The sequence below is a fragment of the Lepeophtheirus salmonis genome, chromosome 7, assembly GCF_016086655.4.
Source record: "Lepeophtheirus salmonis chromosome 7, UVic_Lsal_1.4, whole genome shotgun sequence".
Lineage (NCBI taxonomy): Eukaryota > Metazoa > Arthropoda > Copepoda > Siphonostomatoida > Caligidae > Lepeophtheirus > Lepeophtheirus salmonis.
Window position 1 is genome coordinate 3,655,779 of NC_052137.2, and position 16,573 is coordinate 3,672,351.

A 16,573-nucleotide genomic window follows, 5' to 3' on the forward strand; every position below is an offset into this window, starting at 1 on the left:
TTAATATTAAAAGTTATTAACTTATTTGTTTATATAATACAAATGTAGAAGGGATTTTGATACATAATGTATTCAAGATAATAACTCTTCTGTCAAATGCATTGAAATCCTTCAAGCGTTACCTCACTAACATAAATTTGTACTGTATTTTATTGTATATAAGCTGATTTTTTTCTTCTTCAACTTTCCCCCTGGTCATTGTTTTGTACATAGTTGAAAATAATATTATTTGCCGGTTTGTTTAAAAAAACGAAAATTAACGTGTCTAAAAATATGAAGAATGTTTAGGAGAAGAGTTGCATGGATGTCATGACGTTTCATTAAATTACCTGCAAGCAGCTATGACATTAAGGAAATCCACATAATCCCACTCCGTAACTAGCAACGATATAGGAAGGAATTACTGCGATGTCAATCCTCAATTCGACTTCGATTTCAATCAGGACTTTTACTTATAACTCCGCCACCAAATCTCAGTATTACTCTTTGTCTTTCACACACCAGGGATTACTTTATATTTGTAAGTTATATGTTGTCTCTTCGAAAATATAAAAATAATAACAACAGCTTTGGGGGGAAAAAAACATATATTCATGTAGCAATAACAAAAGATCCTCTTCCATTATAATGTTATTTCATCTATGGTTATGTATAGTGATAAAAAGCGGTTGTGCTTTTTTTGCTCACCGGTTTTTGGAGTTGGCATTCAGAAGAGGGAATTTTTCTTTTCCTAAGTTGTTGTCATTATCAAGGTTAATAGAAATACAAGGTTAGACCATCATGCAAACGGGCTTGCTAGAATTTTCAATCTGATGTATTGTACCGACTACTGGGCAAGACAGACAGATTTTAACAAACCACGCAACCACTACTAGTCTATGACGTAACTATTGCTATAATTTTCAATTTAATGTATCATACCGACTGCTGGCCAAGAAAAACAGATTATGACAAAACATGCAACCACTTATCTATTATGACGTCAATATTGAAAGCGTGGTGGAATTCAAACATAAGTATAACTTTGGGTGAGACCATCATGTAATTGGGCTTGCTAGAACTTTCAATCTAATGTATTGTTCCGACTTCTGGGCAGGAGAAACAGATTTTGACAAAACACGCAACCAATCATAAGCTCTGACGTCACTATTGCTAAAATTTTCAATTTAATGTATGGTACCGACTGCTGGGAAAGAAAAACAGATTTTGACAAAACATGTAACTACTCATCCTCTATGACGTCAATATTAAAAGCGTGGTGGAAGTCAAACGTCTGTCGAACGTGCGTTATGGTATAACTTTGTATTTCTATCAGCCTAGGTCATTATGATTTAATTCCTAAGGGGGGGAACTTCCTATTCTACTACATTCAATTATATTCCAAGCCTGAGTGACCATTAGTGTGTGCTCACATAAGACGAATAGTAAATTTGACGATTTGTTATAGAATTTATAATTTGTTGTCTTTATTAGACGACTCAGAATGGAATTGAGGATCAACATAGGAGTAATTCTTGCCTATGTCCTTACTTATTGTCTTCTCTCCCCCTCCTTTCTCGTTATAGTTATTGTAACTGATCTAAGCTAACGTTATCTTTTTGAAAACATTTTTAAATTTTAACGATTACTATGTTTATTTTTGGTTGCTTTTTTTAATACATGCACAAAATGCTTGCGACTAGCATCAATGGTTGATAAGTTGATTTCAAATGAGTTTTTTTTTAAAGTTATGAACAATTCCCAACAATTATAGTTTGTGTTCACTTACGTCACAAATAAACAGACAGCGCCGTTCGGCTGGAGGGTATGTATTAAATGTTATAACTAAACAAATCCACACATTAGTTTATTCATTATGACGTCACGTAAAATCTCGTTAAATTTGATAAGATTTGCAAGCTATCAACTGAATGAACAAATAATGGCTTTCCATTAATGACAGATAGTTCACATGGTAACATTCTTATTCATAACTTATAAGATCGAAAAAATGGGATCATTAGAACGATAAATCGTTCATATCTTGAGCTACGTATTTATATATATATTTTTTTTTCATGTATAAGTCTGATTTATTTTTCATTTTATCGTCATATACTCTTACAACATGAATAAATTTTGTTCTAAAGAATATTACAAAGAATGGATTTTATATGTGATATTGAAAAATATCCAAGGCCCTTTTTATAGAGTTGTCAGGGATTCATCTCATTAAAGCAAAAAATATACATGATATGTATTTGTAAATGTATATACAATGAGGATTTATTTATGTAATTAAGCATCTTTGGTATGTGGTGTGTCAGCATAAAAAAATCTTGTACAAAAATCAACAAAAATCTGATGCTCAGATTTTCCAGATTTTTGTATGATAAATGAGTATGAAAATACACGATGTTTCTTTGGTGTTAAAATATACATATAAACGTTTCACTTAGATGCCGAAACATCGGTATGGAGTAAACAATAGAAGATTTCAACCCAATTCTATTTTGAGTAGTATCGACGGGTCCTTTAAAATCTGTACAATTTTGAATTTTAAACTTCAAAATGATCTAATTTATTAATTAACAATAGAATTTCAACAAAATTATTACTATAAATAGATGTATGTCTGAGCTTTCTTAATCCTTAATCTAACCATCCTTAGTAACAATGATGGCTGGCAGGCGGCAGTTGAAGGCCTAATACCCGTTACAGATGTAGTCATCTGTCATGGCGTCCCAGTGCTCGCGGACAGTGACTTTGAAGGCCTCAGCGTTTAGATGACGGAAACTGAAGGCCTTCCCCTCGACATGTACCCTAAAGATATAATCAAAGGGATGGGCCTCAGCGCTGTAGGGGGCCAATAGTCTCAAACTCTCGCAAGTCTCTTTTCATCCACTTTTTTATAGCTCTCTGGGTAGCCTTGTGTGAAACCCCAAGATCTCTTGTATGGGCCTTCATAGACTTGAGGGGATTAGCCTGGGCTGTTTTCTTTAACTCCTGAGGATCCAGGTTGTCCTGGTTGATAGAAACCTTTTTCTTTTCCAACACTTGGGACTTGCTGACGACGTAGACGGTGGTCCTGGAGACGTCCAGGACAAATTCGTCGATCACGTTCAATTGTCATTGAATAAGTAGTTGTTCAGATTTCAATGGATCTCCCGGTAGGACGGAGGAGTGTTGTTGTGATGATTTTGGTTGACAAAAATTTGAATATTAGTAATGCATAGGTCTAAATAATGAAAACGATCGACATGACAAGGGTTACAGATTTGAAAAAGGCTATGGAACGACTCAGGATTGGCACCAGGGGCCCTGTTACGACTAGGTATACAAGGATATTTGCCCTTCTATCTCTCCTGACCTGTTATTTTGTACCTTTTTACCTTGAGTCAAAGATCAACAGAGGTTTTTACACCAACACGAAGTCTCTAATCGACTAAATTGTCCGGAATGCAAGAATATGTATCGGGCTCTATTTTGCAGGGCCTGAACCACATCAAAGCATTTATTAAAACCAATGAAGACTAAATATTCTCAATAATTGTGTACTCCTAATTTTTTTGTTTTTTTGAATAAATCTTTCAAATGACCATTTTTTAAACCTTTATTTAGACAGACTTTAATTTAGAATTATCTAAAACTTTCTGGTGAAGATGCATTTACAAAAATGTTATTAAGCATTATAGTTTAAAATTTCTTCACCAGATTAAGGTCTTCAAACATAAAATATTCATATATCTAAATTAAAAACATTAGTATCTAAAATCAATAAAATAAATATTAATAGCAAATTTGTTTTCAAACCAAAAATTAGCTCGGTTTTTTTCTCTTACTCCTTTTACAAAGTTTGAGTATCGTCTGCAAAGTTCAAAAATGTATTGATGCGTTTGATGAATGATATCTAATGATATCAGAGGCCCAGTCCTAAGTGCCCTCGATATCCCTAGGTATCTTCAACTCGAACGCTCCATATCTTACCACCCCCGAAATTAAAATAGCACGAATATCCTCCGCAACCACGGGTTATCCTATAGTTATATTCTTAGCTAGGTAACTCTTTACACTTAATATTTGATTCACTACTTTTCTTGCCCTTAATCAATCCTAAAAACTGAGGAGTACTTTCTTTCTTTTTTGATGACAGGCGGAATAGAATTATCGCCGTTATTATATTAACTGTAATGTCCTCCAGACCCTTCAGGTTTAAACTAATAAATGATTTCAGAATATGTAATTGTGGACATTCCGAAAAAGCGTGTGTCTAATGGTATTGAATAATGACCATTTTATGTTAATTTAGATAATATAGTCCAAAAAGCGATGGATTTTGTTGTTATCCCCTGCTTACAAACATCACATATTTGAGTCAATCATGGGCTTTTTATTCCATTTTTTTTCTCGGGTAGATTTAAGATATCCAAAAAATTTAGGAATAGTTAATAACATTTTTTTGATTTAAGAAACTCATATTGTCCCCGACTTAGGGGGTCAAAAGGATTAAACTTTTTGGGAGGGCACGATTTTTTGAAAAAAAATCATAAAAATTCAAAAATCTATATTTATTCATAAAACTTTAAATTTTCCGGAAAATTTATTTGTAAATTAGACATCAAATATTATTTTTTGTTGGAAAATTTCAAATATTGCATTTTCCGGAAAAAATGAAAAATCCATAGCATTCACAGAAAATTAATTTTTTTTTACAAAATATTTTCAAAATTTGACTTCTAATAGTATTTTTTTTTTTTTTTGGAAAATTTCAAATATAAAATTTCTTCGAAAAAATTTAAAAATCTTGTTATTCATAGATAATTAAATTTTTTGGAAATTAATTTAAAAAATTCATATCTATTTACAGAAAATTAAATTTTTGGCAAAAAAAAATGCAAACTTCACAGCTATTCAAATAAATTAAATTTTTTGAAAAAAAAAATCAAAAATTAATAATTTTTTGTAAGAAAAATTTCAAAAACTATATGAAATTTCAAATATTACATTTTTCAGAAAAAAGTGAAAAATCCATAGCCATTCACAGAAATTAATATCTATTTACAGAAAATTAAATTTTTGGCAAAAAAATTTCAAAATTCACACCTATTCAAATAAATTTAAAAATCAAAAATTTGTTTTTTTTATAAAAAAAAATATTGAAAAACTAAATTAAATTTCTAATACCAAATTTTCTATTAAGAAGCAAAAATTCATTATTGGGGGTGTGGGGAGATCTACATCCCCTCTAGCCCTCCCCTGCGGACAAGCGTGGATATGGCACCTTTCAAATAAAATCTATCACAAATATGTAATCAACTGGACTTTATAAATTTGTTTTAAAAAATCACACTTTCTTACAAACTTGAGTTTCTCCCGTTTTTTCATTGAAGATATTTCGTTGAAAGAAAATTTTTGTATACTACCCACAATTTTTTTCGATTTTTGGGAGCTCAATCCCCTCCAGCCCACCCTTTGCAAATAAGATCATTTTCTCTGATTATCCTACTTTTCTTGCCCTTAATCAATCCTAAAAATATTGTACAAAAATTTAGACATTTTTACGGGTTTTCGATAGAGATTACATTAATTTAATTGAAATATCACGGTTTACCATTGGCATCAACTAGTGCTCAATACAAGTGTTGAATCTTTTTATATTCTTAAAGCCATTGGATGAAAATTCATCAACATTATTTCAACAGTTTTGTCCACGTTATGTAATAAAAATATCAATTTTAAGCCCTCACATGACGTTATTTTCCATAATGATGTCCGTGAAAACGCTCTGTACGTGTGTATTTTAATTTCAACATGAGGTAAAACAGTTATTCTCAAACACTAAACTTATGGAAATAAGTTGAGAGGTTAACTTATTATTAGACTATCAGAGACAAAAGAGTTGAATATCATTCCTCCATAGAAAGTATATAAAAAATTAATTTTTATATACAATAGTAAAGTGTTCAAATTTATGTATTCACTCTTTTAATACTTCGTTATAATTTTTTATATAGCGCTCCTAAAAACATTTTTATTAATTAAAATATAAATTACTGTTTCTAGTCTATAATATACACAAGATTTAAGTATATTTTTAAATATTTATATTCCGTTATTGAACTGGTTTTCAGCTGTTTAAGTCACTACAAAAGTAGGCAACCCATTCATTTGGACAGCCGTTATTGTTTGTTTGGTCCGTAATATATTTTCTTTGCATTTCTTTGGCTGAAATTGCAGATTATTAACGTTAGAAAAGCACAAAAGTGAGACGTAACTCTATAACCTTTTTGTCAATTCATATTTTTGCTCACACGGCGTTACCTCACTCTAAGGTGACTATACATACTATAAAACGCTTCTTGAATTTTCACAAATAGCCATACAGAGACTGTTTTAAATTTATTTATCTAATTAAACTAAATATATGAAAATATTATTTATTAACATGTATTACGTCTATGTCTTAGTAATTTATGAAAATTAAAAAATTACTTATAGTATTATGTTTAATAAAATATTGCCTAAGAGATATTGAGTAACCACAAAGTTTTACTTTTTAAATTTATGTTGTATTCATAACCACGACTCGTCCCAATGACGTCACCAAAAATAGAAAGAGAGAGAAATTTATTTAATAAATTTGCTGTGCATGCCCAGCCATTTTCTTATTGCCTAACCTTGTTCTAATGAGATTGACCTTGCTTCACTAACACATAAAAAAAATATATAGTGTTGTCACGCATATATGCTACTGCTTCCTATCTACTAATCAATGTTCTGAACCTTGATCAGCTGAATTATAATTAGCTCCTTTTAAGCTGTTCCCAATTTTTAGCAATTACTGAATAATAATTATATACTTTAGAACTGATTTAGGGCTATTTTGATGTTTCTTTTCGGAGGAAAGGTTGTATGATACAATAAAGGTAATGGCGTGCCATATAGATAAAATACATAAAGTTATTACGCTCAGAAAAACAGAGAAATATTTTTAAATCGCAAGTTAGATGACAAAAACAATTGAAAATTGAATCTTCCTATACTTTTATACAAAATGAGGGCTTCCATAACACGTCGTTACCTTTATTACATCACGCAACCTTTCATCCAAAAAGAAACAAGAAAAAAGGGCCAAAATCATCTAGTAGTTAGCCAAATACGTCAGTCATACCAACTGTCATTTATATCTTATGTACTCACAGACCATTTTTAAAATGAATTAAATGTTATTAAAATCTACATAGTATTTTATTCGATACTGTATTATAATATTGCTTAGTAATATTTTATTAAAAGAGTATTTACGTTATTTCTGTGAAGAAATAGCCAAAATTTCTTCATAGAAATAATAAAATGGCCAATATACATATATTGTATAAACACCATGGGGTCAACAAGAAATTGTATTCCTGTTCTTTTGGAAACGGAGCATTAGTATTGAATGGGAACAGGCCACCTAGCCCCCAAACAAACCAACCCCCTCGTCCTTAGACCCGACTATCTACCCCCTGGGCCCTTTACCACCCATCCTTTTCTATTTTTATTATTGAGAAGTACAGTTAGTGAATAAAAGTAGGCCAAAGTAATAAATGAATTTTATGGTTGCTCGGATCGGGTGTTGTAGTATAAAACTTTCAAGTTAATCGGAAAGTAATTATGAGTTCTATAAATCATCAAAGTTTTAATACTAAAATAAATAAAAATTTCAACTAAAAAAAATACTTAGCCTGATTGTTTAGCGATAGGCATGATATATAAGATACAATAAATATTTATAATAATGCCTAATCTAGTTTGTCATGACAAAAACATTGAATTTTAGTATGATATTTATACGAGGAATTTAGGGATTGATTATATTGAACGAGTATACACATGATGTTATAATAAATGTCTGAGAAGGATTTTCGGACAAATCCTTAAATACAATGAAATAAAGTTATGCATATCGAAAATAAAAAGGTTAATTATATATATTTTTAATATATGCATGTGTTTCAACATCACAAAAATCAAATAGAATCATCCAAAATCTTCTCAAGTAATATCAACGGCATATTTGTAATAGAAAGATTCAAAATACCGTCTTAGATGCATTATCTTGTATTTGATGAGATGTATTAATTAATAATAATACGTATCACTAATATTTACGTTATTAAGTTAAATCAAGGACTCCTTGGTTAAATTAAGAATTTTGTTTGTATGGTTGTTAAAAGGTTAAATGTTTGGTCGTATATTTGCTATTTATTGTAATAGGGGGTGAAATGCTGGGGTAGATGGCCTGGGGGGTGAAGGGCTTGGGGGTAAAAGTAAGTAATTGATCGGGAGTTAAAGGACAAGGGAGTAGGGTAACAGCACTACAGCCGTATTGAATAACTTATTATTTATCTACTTTGTTTATTTATCACAAGGAATAAATTATGAAATAGCCATGACGTATCAAGCGAGAGTAGCGAATCTACAGTAAGGATACAAAAGGGTGCGAGGAAAAGGGAAGATATACTTATTGCATCATTATCCATTGACTAAAATAATTAACATCTTCCTCTGTCAAGAACGTTATCAATTCCTGCCTTTATTATTCAATATTAATATAATATTAGATACTGATAGTCGATAGAGACCTGAATAAAATGCCTAAAATAACATCCCTTCTGTCTGGATTTCTGGAAATGGAGGCCCAGGAATTTAGAAATACATACCGGACGAGAAACAGATGGCATGTCGGATTTGTCGATACAAATGTGCCTTTAGTCCCCTGTCTAGAATTGAACTCCACTCATTATCCTCATTTCATATCAAGGGCATGGATATTCATCTATAAAATCAAGTTATACATCAAGTCAGACTTTAACTCTGATCTCACAAAGATGCTTATTGTATGTAATATACCATTATCCTTTGTTAATCATCATATGTTCAAAAAGTTTATGGAGAAATACACGGATAAACCCATCCCTTCCCAAAGAACCATCATTACATTAATGGAGAATGTTGGTAATGATGTGATTTATAGAAATACCCCCATTGTAAATTGTGATGTTGAGATAACTTTCAGCATGTTTTGAGTCATCCACACGAAAATTACGATCAAAGTTATCACTCAAGTATAAAATATTTACTATTTCTAAATGGAACTCTGAATTTCAACAAATTTGTAGCATCTAACAGTACGCATTCATTTTTTTTAATCTAACCATAAAATATGATTCTATTTTAGCTTAAAATGTCAAGAATTATGATACACAATTCATTAAATGGTAAAAACAACTCCTTAAATGGTCACAACAACGGGGATAGTGTCTTTGGATGGTTCGAAACTAGTTTGTCTGACACTAGTTTCTTCACTTAAAGACTTGGGAATGATCATTAGGTTTTCCAATATTACATAGTCAATAAATATTACTTTTTTATCCCTTAAGGATTAGCTATGGTTCATAAGCTCCAAGAAATGGTGTTCAGAAAACTCATAAAGGCAAAAACAACTGCTTAAATGGTCACAACAACGGGGGTAGTTCCATTAGGTGTAGCATTATAATTAGAAATTGTGTGTATCATTCCTGATAATAGTATATTGCTATATAAGCATAAATAACGGGGAAAAAATCTTTTTTGATGCTCTTAATAAGGAGTATCCTCGGACATTACTACATGATTAGCTTTTCCTCTAAATCCTTACGATGGATTTAATTCAGAGATTTTTTTTATTATTATATTTATTGTCTAATTTTATGATTTTGACATTTACTTTATTATTAATAATTATTTAGATCTCATCGATAGAGATATATCTATCCTGTGCACAATTGTATATAGCAACTTCCACATGAAGAAAAAGGGTGATGATGATCTTTTTGATTAAACTCCACGTCTGGCTTGTGTTTTGTAACCTGAAGTTATGACATATTTAACTGAATTCCGATGTCCAAATATGAAAATATTATTGGGATCAATCTATTATTTCAATATTCTGTATTTATAATTTATTGTTATTATTAGTTATATGCTTCTAATGGTTTAATTTTGTATATTTAACTTAAATGTATGATGGTTTATTTTTTAGTATGTAGATTATATTTAATTTAAGCCTTCTTTTTTAAACTTGGAACTTCAAATATATTTCGAAATACTCTACTTTGTCGTATCATTAGTTATTATTCTGAGAATATGGTTCATAATGAATTACAATTTCATGGAGTGTGACGTTTTCTAATGTATTGTAACGGATAAAAAACGTCAAAGTCAATTATACGTAGTATATCTTCATTAAACATTTGGCTAATAAATTCTGTCGTTATACCCTCAAAAATCATAATAAAGCAGGCAGCTGATAATCACATCAGTATATTACATAATGATACCATAAGTCTTATCCCCTTCTCCTTGCACCCGTTTTTCTCTACAGGATTATCAACTTTAATTATAGCTAACTTGCTTTGTTTACCTACATCTATATCATTAGTGATGTAAATCGTGTGTATTTTTGAGCTGGTCGTTTTTTGGGATTGGTAATCTGAAGAATGAATTTTCTTCTTAAAAATCCAGAGCTATTCACAAAACATTTAATTTTTTGGAATTTTTTTAAAAAATCTATTGCTATTCACAGACAATTAAAGTTTAATCAAATTTCAAAGATTAAATTTTATGAAAAAATAAATCAAATATTAAATTTTCGAGTAAGAATTAACAAAAAAATTGGGGGGCAGGAAGTACTCTATATATAACATGGCTAATAGAACCAGGATGTAATCGGGATTGCTAGAATTTTCAGTTTGATGTATCGTACCGACTGCAAGGCATGACAGACAGATTTAGACGTCATACAGAATAAAAATGGTATATAATACTATAAATTACTAGGACGTACCCGTATTATAGATTTTATTTCGAAATATTTTATAAATCCATACTGAGACAAACTCGCAAATCCTTTTCCTAATTACGTTTTTTAATTCGTATTTAATATACGTTCTCCCTTTTTCCGTTAGTACAGAAAGTCATTTTTTTTATGTTTAATTTTTAAGGCTATGTTTCATTCTGGTCAGACCAGATTCTTGGGCTCTGGAGTGCAAATTTCTTTTTCGCTAATAAGTTGATTTTTTTCAACTAACAAGATCGATTCCCCGTGTTTCAAAGTTTTTTTAAGGTGGTATGGGTTGTAGATTTGAAAACGCACCCAAATAATTAAAAATCCAAAAAACGAAAATGGGAAAATGTACTTATCTAATATACACAAAAAGAAACTTATCTATATACTTCCACCTACCTCCTCCTCCATTTTTTTCTGCCTCGCAACAGTTTTTTTTCTTCTTGGCTGAACACTAATGAGAATTCAATCTGTTCAATAATAATAATTTTTTTATTTTTGGATGAACACTTATGAGAATTCAAATTGTTCAATAATATTAAAGGGAGATTGCATTAACCAGCTAATTCGTATTGGATTGCTGCAATTCAAATGAACACTTATGAGAATTTAATCTGTTCAATAAAGCCAAATAGTGAGATTGTATAAGTTATGACAAATTTGTTTTGTAGTTGGTACATGTATTAAGCGATCTTCACTTTAGGCAAGTTAGAAGTAATTGACATGGGGTTGAACAGGGTTTAATTTACAAAGATTAATTTATTTAACTTTTTATTTGAGATTAAGAAAAAACATCAACAAAAAATATTAATCATAAACTTGGTCTAGCTACATGTTGAGAGGATTGTAAATTATAAATAACATTATTTATTTCAATTTTTAAATCATTTGACAGACAAAAAGATGGACTATACACCACCAGCATTGTTGTCCAAATGCACACCCCCTCCCTTATGCGTCCGTGGAACGGGCATGGTCATACTATTCTTATATATACAAAAAGAAATCTTCCTCCTCCGTTTTTGCTGCCTAGCAACAGTTTTTGTATTCTTCTAGCTCTATCTACTATTCAAAATAAGGAGTGAAGGGAAGATAGTATTAGCCAGTTAATTCGTCTGGAATTGCTGCTATTCAAATAAACACTTATGAGCATTCAATTGTAGCATTGAATATTACGCAGGATACTAATTTATTTGAAGGTAAAGTAATTTTAAAGTGACAATGTAGTTGGTGCATGTATTAAGCGGTCTTTACTATAGGCAAGTTAGGAGTAGGTTAATGTATTGACATGGGGTTGATCACAATTTAATTTACAGAGGTTATTATTATAAATTTTTTATTTGTGATATAAAAAAAACCATCAACAAAAAAATTATTAATCATAAATTTGGTTTAGCTACATATTGAGAGGATTGTTACGTAGCTTTCTGTTGATTGTTTATTGTGACTGATTATTTGGTATCTTTGCGATTTGTTGGATTGTCTTCAAAGCATGCATAACTGGGGGAGTAACAATACTTGTTTAGGAGTCATCCCGATGAACATAACTTTTTTTTAGTTATCAAACCCAGGAGGCTACCCCAAAAAAATTATCTGCGTTCTTGGGTTTCTTCATTATTGTTCATGAATAAATTAGGTACATCAACATTCAATTCGAATAGACAAACATAAGTTATAAATAACATTATTTATTTGAATTTTTAAATTATTTGATCAACACCATTTTGTGTCCAAATGCGTCCCCGCCCCATGCGTACGTGGAACGGGAAGGCTCATACTAGTCTTATTTATACAAAAATAAACTTATGAATCTTCCTCCTCCGCTTTTTCTACCTAGCAACATTTTTTGTTCTACACTCTACTATTAGAAATTAGAAGGGAAGATTGCATTAACCAGTTGATTAGTCTGGGATTGCTGCAATTCAAATGAAGACTTATTAGAATTCAGTTTGTTCAATAATTTTTCAGGTAATAACATAAAGGGGAGATTGTATTAACTAGTTAATTCATCTTGGATTGCAGCAATTCAAATGAACGCATATGATAATTTAATCTTTTCAATAAAGCCAAATAGTGGCATTGTATAACTAATTTGACATATTACTTTGGTAATATATCTACTTGATTACTTAAGACAACATCATCTTTCTATATTGGATGGGAGTACAAACATCGATACATTTCGAAAGAAAAATCACTTCACATTTTCATTATCATCCCCCATGCCTCCGTGGAGCGGGCAGGCTCATACTAGTATTAAACACAAATTAAAAAGGGAATTGTGCAGAGTATTAGCGAATTTGTCTTAGTATGTATTAATAAAATATATAATACGGGCAAGGTTAATAGAAATACAAGGTTAGACCATCATGTAATCGGGCTTGATAGAATTTTCAATCTGATGTATTGTACCACCTATTGGGTAACACAGGTAGATTTTGACAAAACACGACTCATAGTCTATGACGTCGTTATTGCTAGAATTTTCAATTTAATGTATTGTAACAACTGCTGAGCTAGAAAAACAGTTTTTGACAAAACACACAACCACTCATCTACTATGACGTCAATATTAAAAGCGTGGTGGAAGTCAAACATCAGTCGTACACCGTTATGGTATAATCTTGTATTTCTATTAACCTTGTAATAAGGTTACATCCAAGTATAACGATAATATTATATTATAGTAGATACTATAAATTATATGATTAATAGTAATAGTATATACTCCTTGACGTCACTATTAAAAAGTGTGGTGGAAGTCAAACATCAGCGAGAAAAGCGTTATGGCTTCTAATAACCTGACTATAAAGTTTTAAAAAATGAATGTGACTTTAAATGAGATTTAGAAACTTCCTAGCTCATCAAATCATATAATTTTCTTTCTTTCAATTTTCTGTATATAAAATATAGTTCTTATCTTGTCATAAACATATTATTATTAAATTATGTATATTTCCTTACCATATCAAAAATTTGTGTGAGAGTGATTCCAACCTTAATCGTCATTTTATTAGAAGCATTGTAGAGAGGTCGTACATGTCTATCATAGTTTTTCAAAAGATGATTTAGGAGAACAGATTCTTGTTGAACACGAGGGAGAAGGGGCTTCGATGAGGAGAGCCGGGGATTAGTGGATTTTTGAGAGTCTTCAATCTCTCTATCAGATCTTTTCCTTAACGCTGACTCATCTTTTTGTTGTTGAAACTTTGCTGACAAATCATTCTGTGGCTCACTCCTCGTTGTTATTAATGTTGTACCATAGGCTTCAAAATTTGAATTTTGTTGGGTTATTTGGGAGAACGGGGTGCTTGGGGATGCTGTGGGAGAGGACGAAGGTTCTCCTCCTGAAAGATAAAAAAAAATGATATTGAAAAATTTGTTGACCTAATATTAAAGTATGAATGTTTAAGAGACATATCGTTTTTAACTTTTATAATTAAAATAAAAATTAATCATAATGACGTTGCATTTTAATTAACTTAATTTTATCATGCAACCTTTCTTGCAAAAAAAAAACCATTAAAAAAGGCCCAAAATCAGTTGGTAGTTGGTATCCTTCGCAACTGGTGAGTCAAAAGAAAAGGACGCTTGAGTAAAAATTGAATGATTTATTTATTTACTTAATAAATATTAACGGCCAAATAGTTAATGGACATATTTGGTACATTATAGGATTTATGTTCAAATTTGATGGAGGGGGGTTATGAAATACTCGAGAACACTAGCTATAATTAAGAACCTTCAATAAATTAATATGACTCAAATTAGTTCTGTTTTGACCTTTTAAATATAATTGGCCATATTCATAGCCTCAGTTATTCAAACGTAGTCGTCATAAAAATAAAGCAACTTGATCCGATCTAGGTTTAATGCTTTAATCCGATCTACCTTTTACTGAGAGGAACAAACCAAACAATATTATTATCTCTGCATATTATTAATTATACGATGAAACGCCATTATTATTGATATTAAGCTTCCATACGTCATAAATTATGTCCGATTTTTTTTGTTTTGCGTCTGTTATGTCGATATTCGTCCCTTTCATTATTACGTGAAGTTTCGTTGTGTGGACGAGGAAGATCAAGAGATTTTTCGTAAATTTTGCCAAATGGGATGTAATTGTAAAATAGAGTATCAAGAATCCAGTGAAATGAGTAGCCCATGCACCAAATGGTTTTCTTCGCAAGACGTTACATTTCGTAGGGATCAGTCCTCGGAAATGATGACAATTTTCAAAGATTCTCTCAAAATGTATGTATGCTCTTAGACATTTCTCTTCAATGGATGAAAAAGACGACAAGGTAAGCTTTATATTAAAGGGAAGCATATGTGTCGAATCACTTTTTCTTTTTTGATGGGAATATCAAAAAATAACTTTGGGCGTTTACATACTCATTATCTGGAAAATGGTCTTACTTTCAGGACAAATAGATCCATTGAGAAGCCATCAAATAGCCCTTACAATATATATATTTTCATAAGCGACGGGAAGGTATCAATATATTTCTTGAAACCCTCATGAATGAGCATGGTGTTTTTATTTCTGGATGGTTATCTTCTCATTTGGTCTCCAAGGCTGATCGTTTTCCAAGTCATTGGAGTAAATACATCTTATACCAGAAATATGTGCAATCATGCCAGGATTTTGGTTATGAAAGATATTGTTGTAAAAATGCATTTATAAAGTAGTGAAAGACAGCATCCCACAATTAGGGACTATGAGAGACGGAGTTATGTTTGCAATATATCTTACGATTATTCGGAAACATTAGTCTCTTTGTTTAGGAAGTCCATCATTAAAAAAATTCTTTAGACAATTGGACATTAAAAATTTATATGTTCCATAAAAAATCCTTTAGATTGTGTTCAAATGGAAAGAAAAGACTACAGCACAAGAGGCAGTTATGCTAAATATAATAATGATTAAGTTCAATGAAGTTTCGGAGGCTAAGTCCATTCCATATTCATATATTCAAAGAGGAAAAACTCACTTCTTATTTTATATAAAATCAATTTATTTGCTGTTGAAGATGACGGTACAGGGGCATCTAACATATATGTACATGTTTGATTAAGCAGAACGAGTAAAGTTATATATTGTACATCTTTTAAATATTTATATAGTCTTACTTTCTTTATACTTATTATCAGAAATTTGCAAGAAAGTTTCTAATTGTACTGTATCACTTTTAAACCATGACTGTGGGTCTGTGATTTTTTTTCAATAATAGTTTTCACTGTTTTTTATAGGTCAGAACAAGAATTTCATTATTATTGACCTTTTAACATACATTGTTATTCTGAGAAAAGTGGATAAAATCTCTATTTAATGAATCAATTGAAGTAATAAATAGTATGTCATTAAAATTTTATGCAATACCAGATTGACTTAAATGGTTCAATTGGAAAAAATTTATATCTTAATACTTAAGTAAGATAAAAAGAATATCATGAATTTATGTTCTCCTTTGATCATCCTGGAATTGTAAACATGAATGAGTGGTCAAACAGTAATGAAGTTAAATCATTAAGGCTATTAAATAATCGCATTTCATCTAAGGAATTAACAATTTCGATTCAGAAAATTATTTAAATGAAGAAGCTATTTTAATAGAAGAAAGGAAATAATATCTAGAAAGAAATATAGTTCCTCTGATCAACTGTGGGAACAAGAGGAAAACATTTATTTATGGACTTGTGGCCTTCTACCTACATATA

General features: G+C 30.7%; 1 protein-coding gene across 1 annotated transcript in view; it reads right to left on the reverse strand.

Annotated features, from left to right (window-relative positions):
- The window catches only part of LOC121121617 (neuronal acetylcholine receptor subunit alpha-2), a 244,467-nt gene that overhangs the window by 98,054 nt on the left and 129,840 nt on the right, over positions 1-16,573 (reverse strand). Inside the window, exon 2 of the mRNA XM_071890020.1 lies at positions 13,814-14,196. Within this exon, the coding sequence (XP_071746121.1) occupies positions 13,814-14,196 (383 nt within the window). The remainder of the gene's footprint in view (positions 1-13,813; positions 14,197-16,573) is intronic.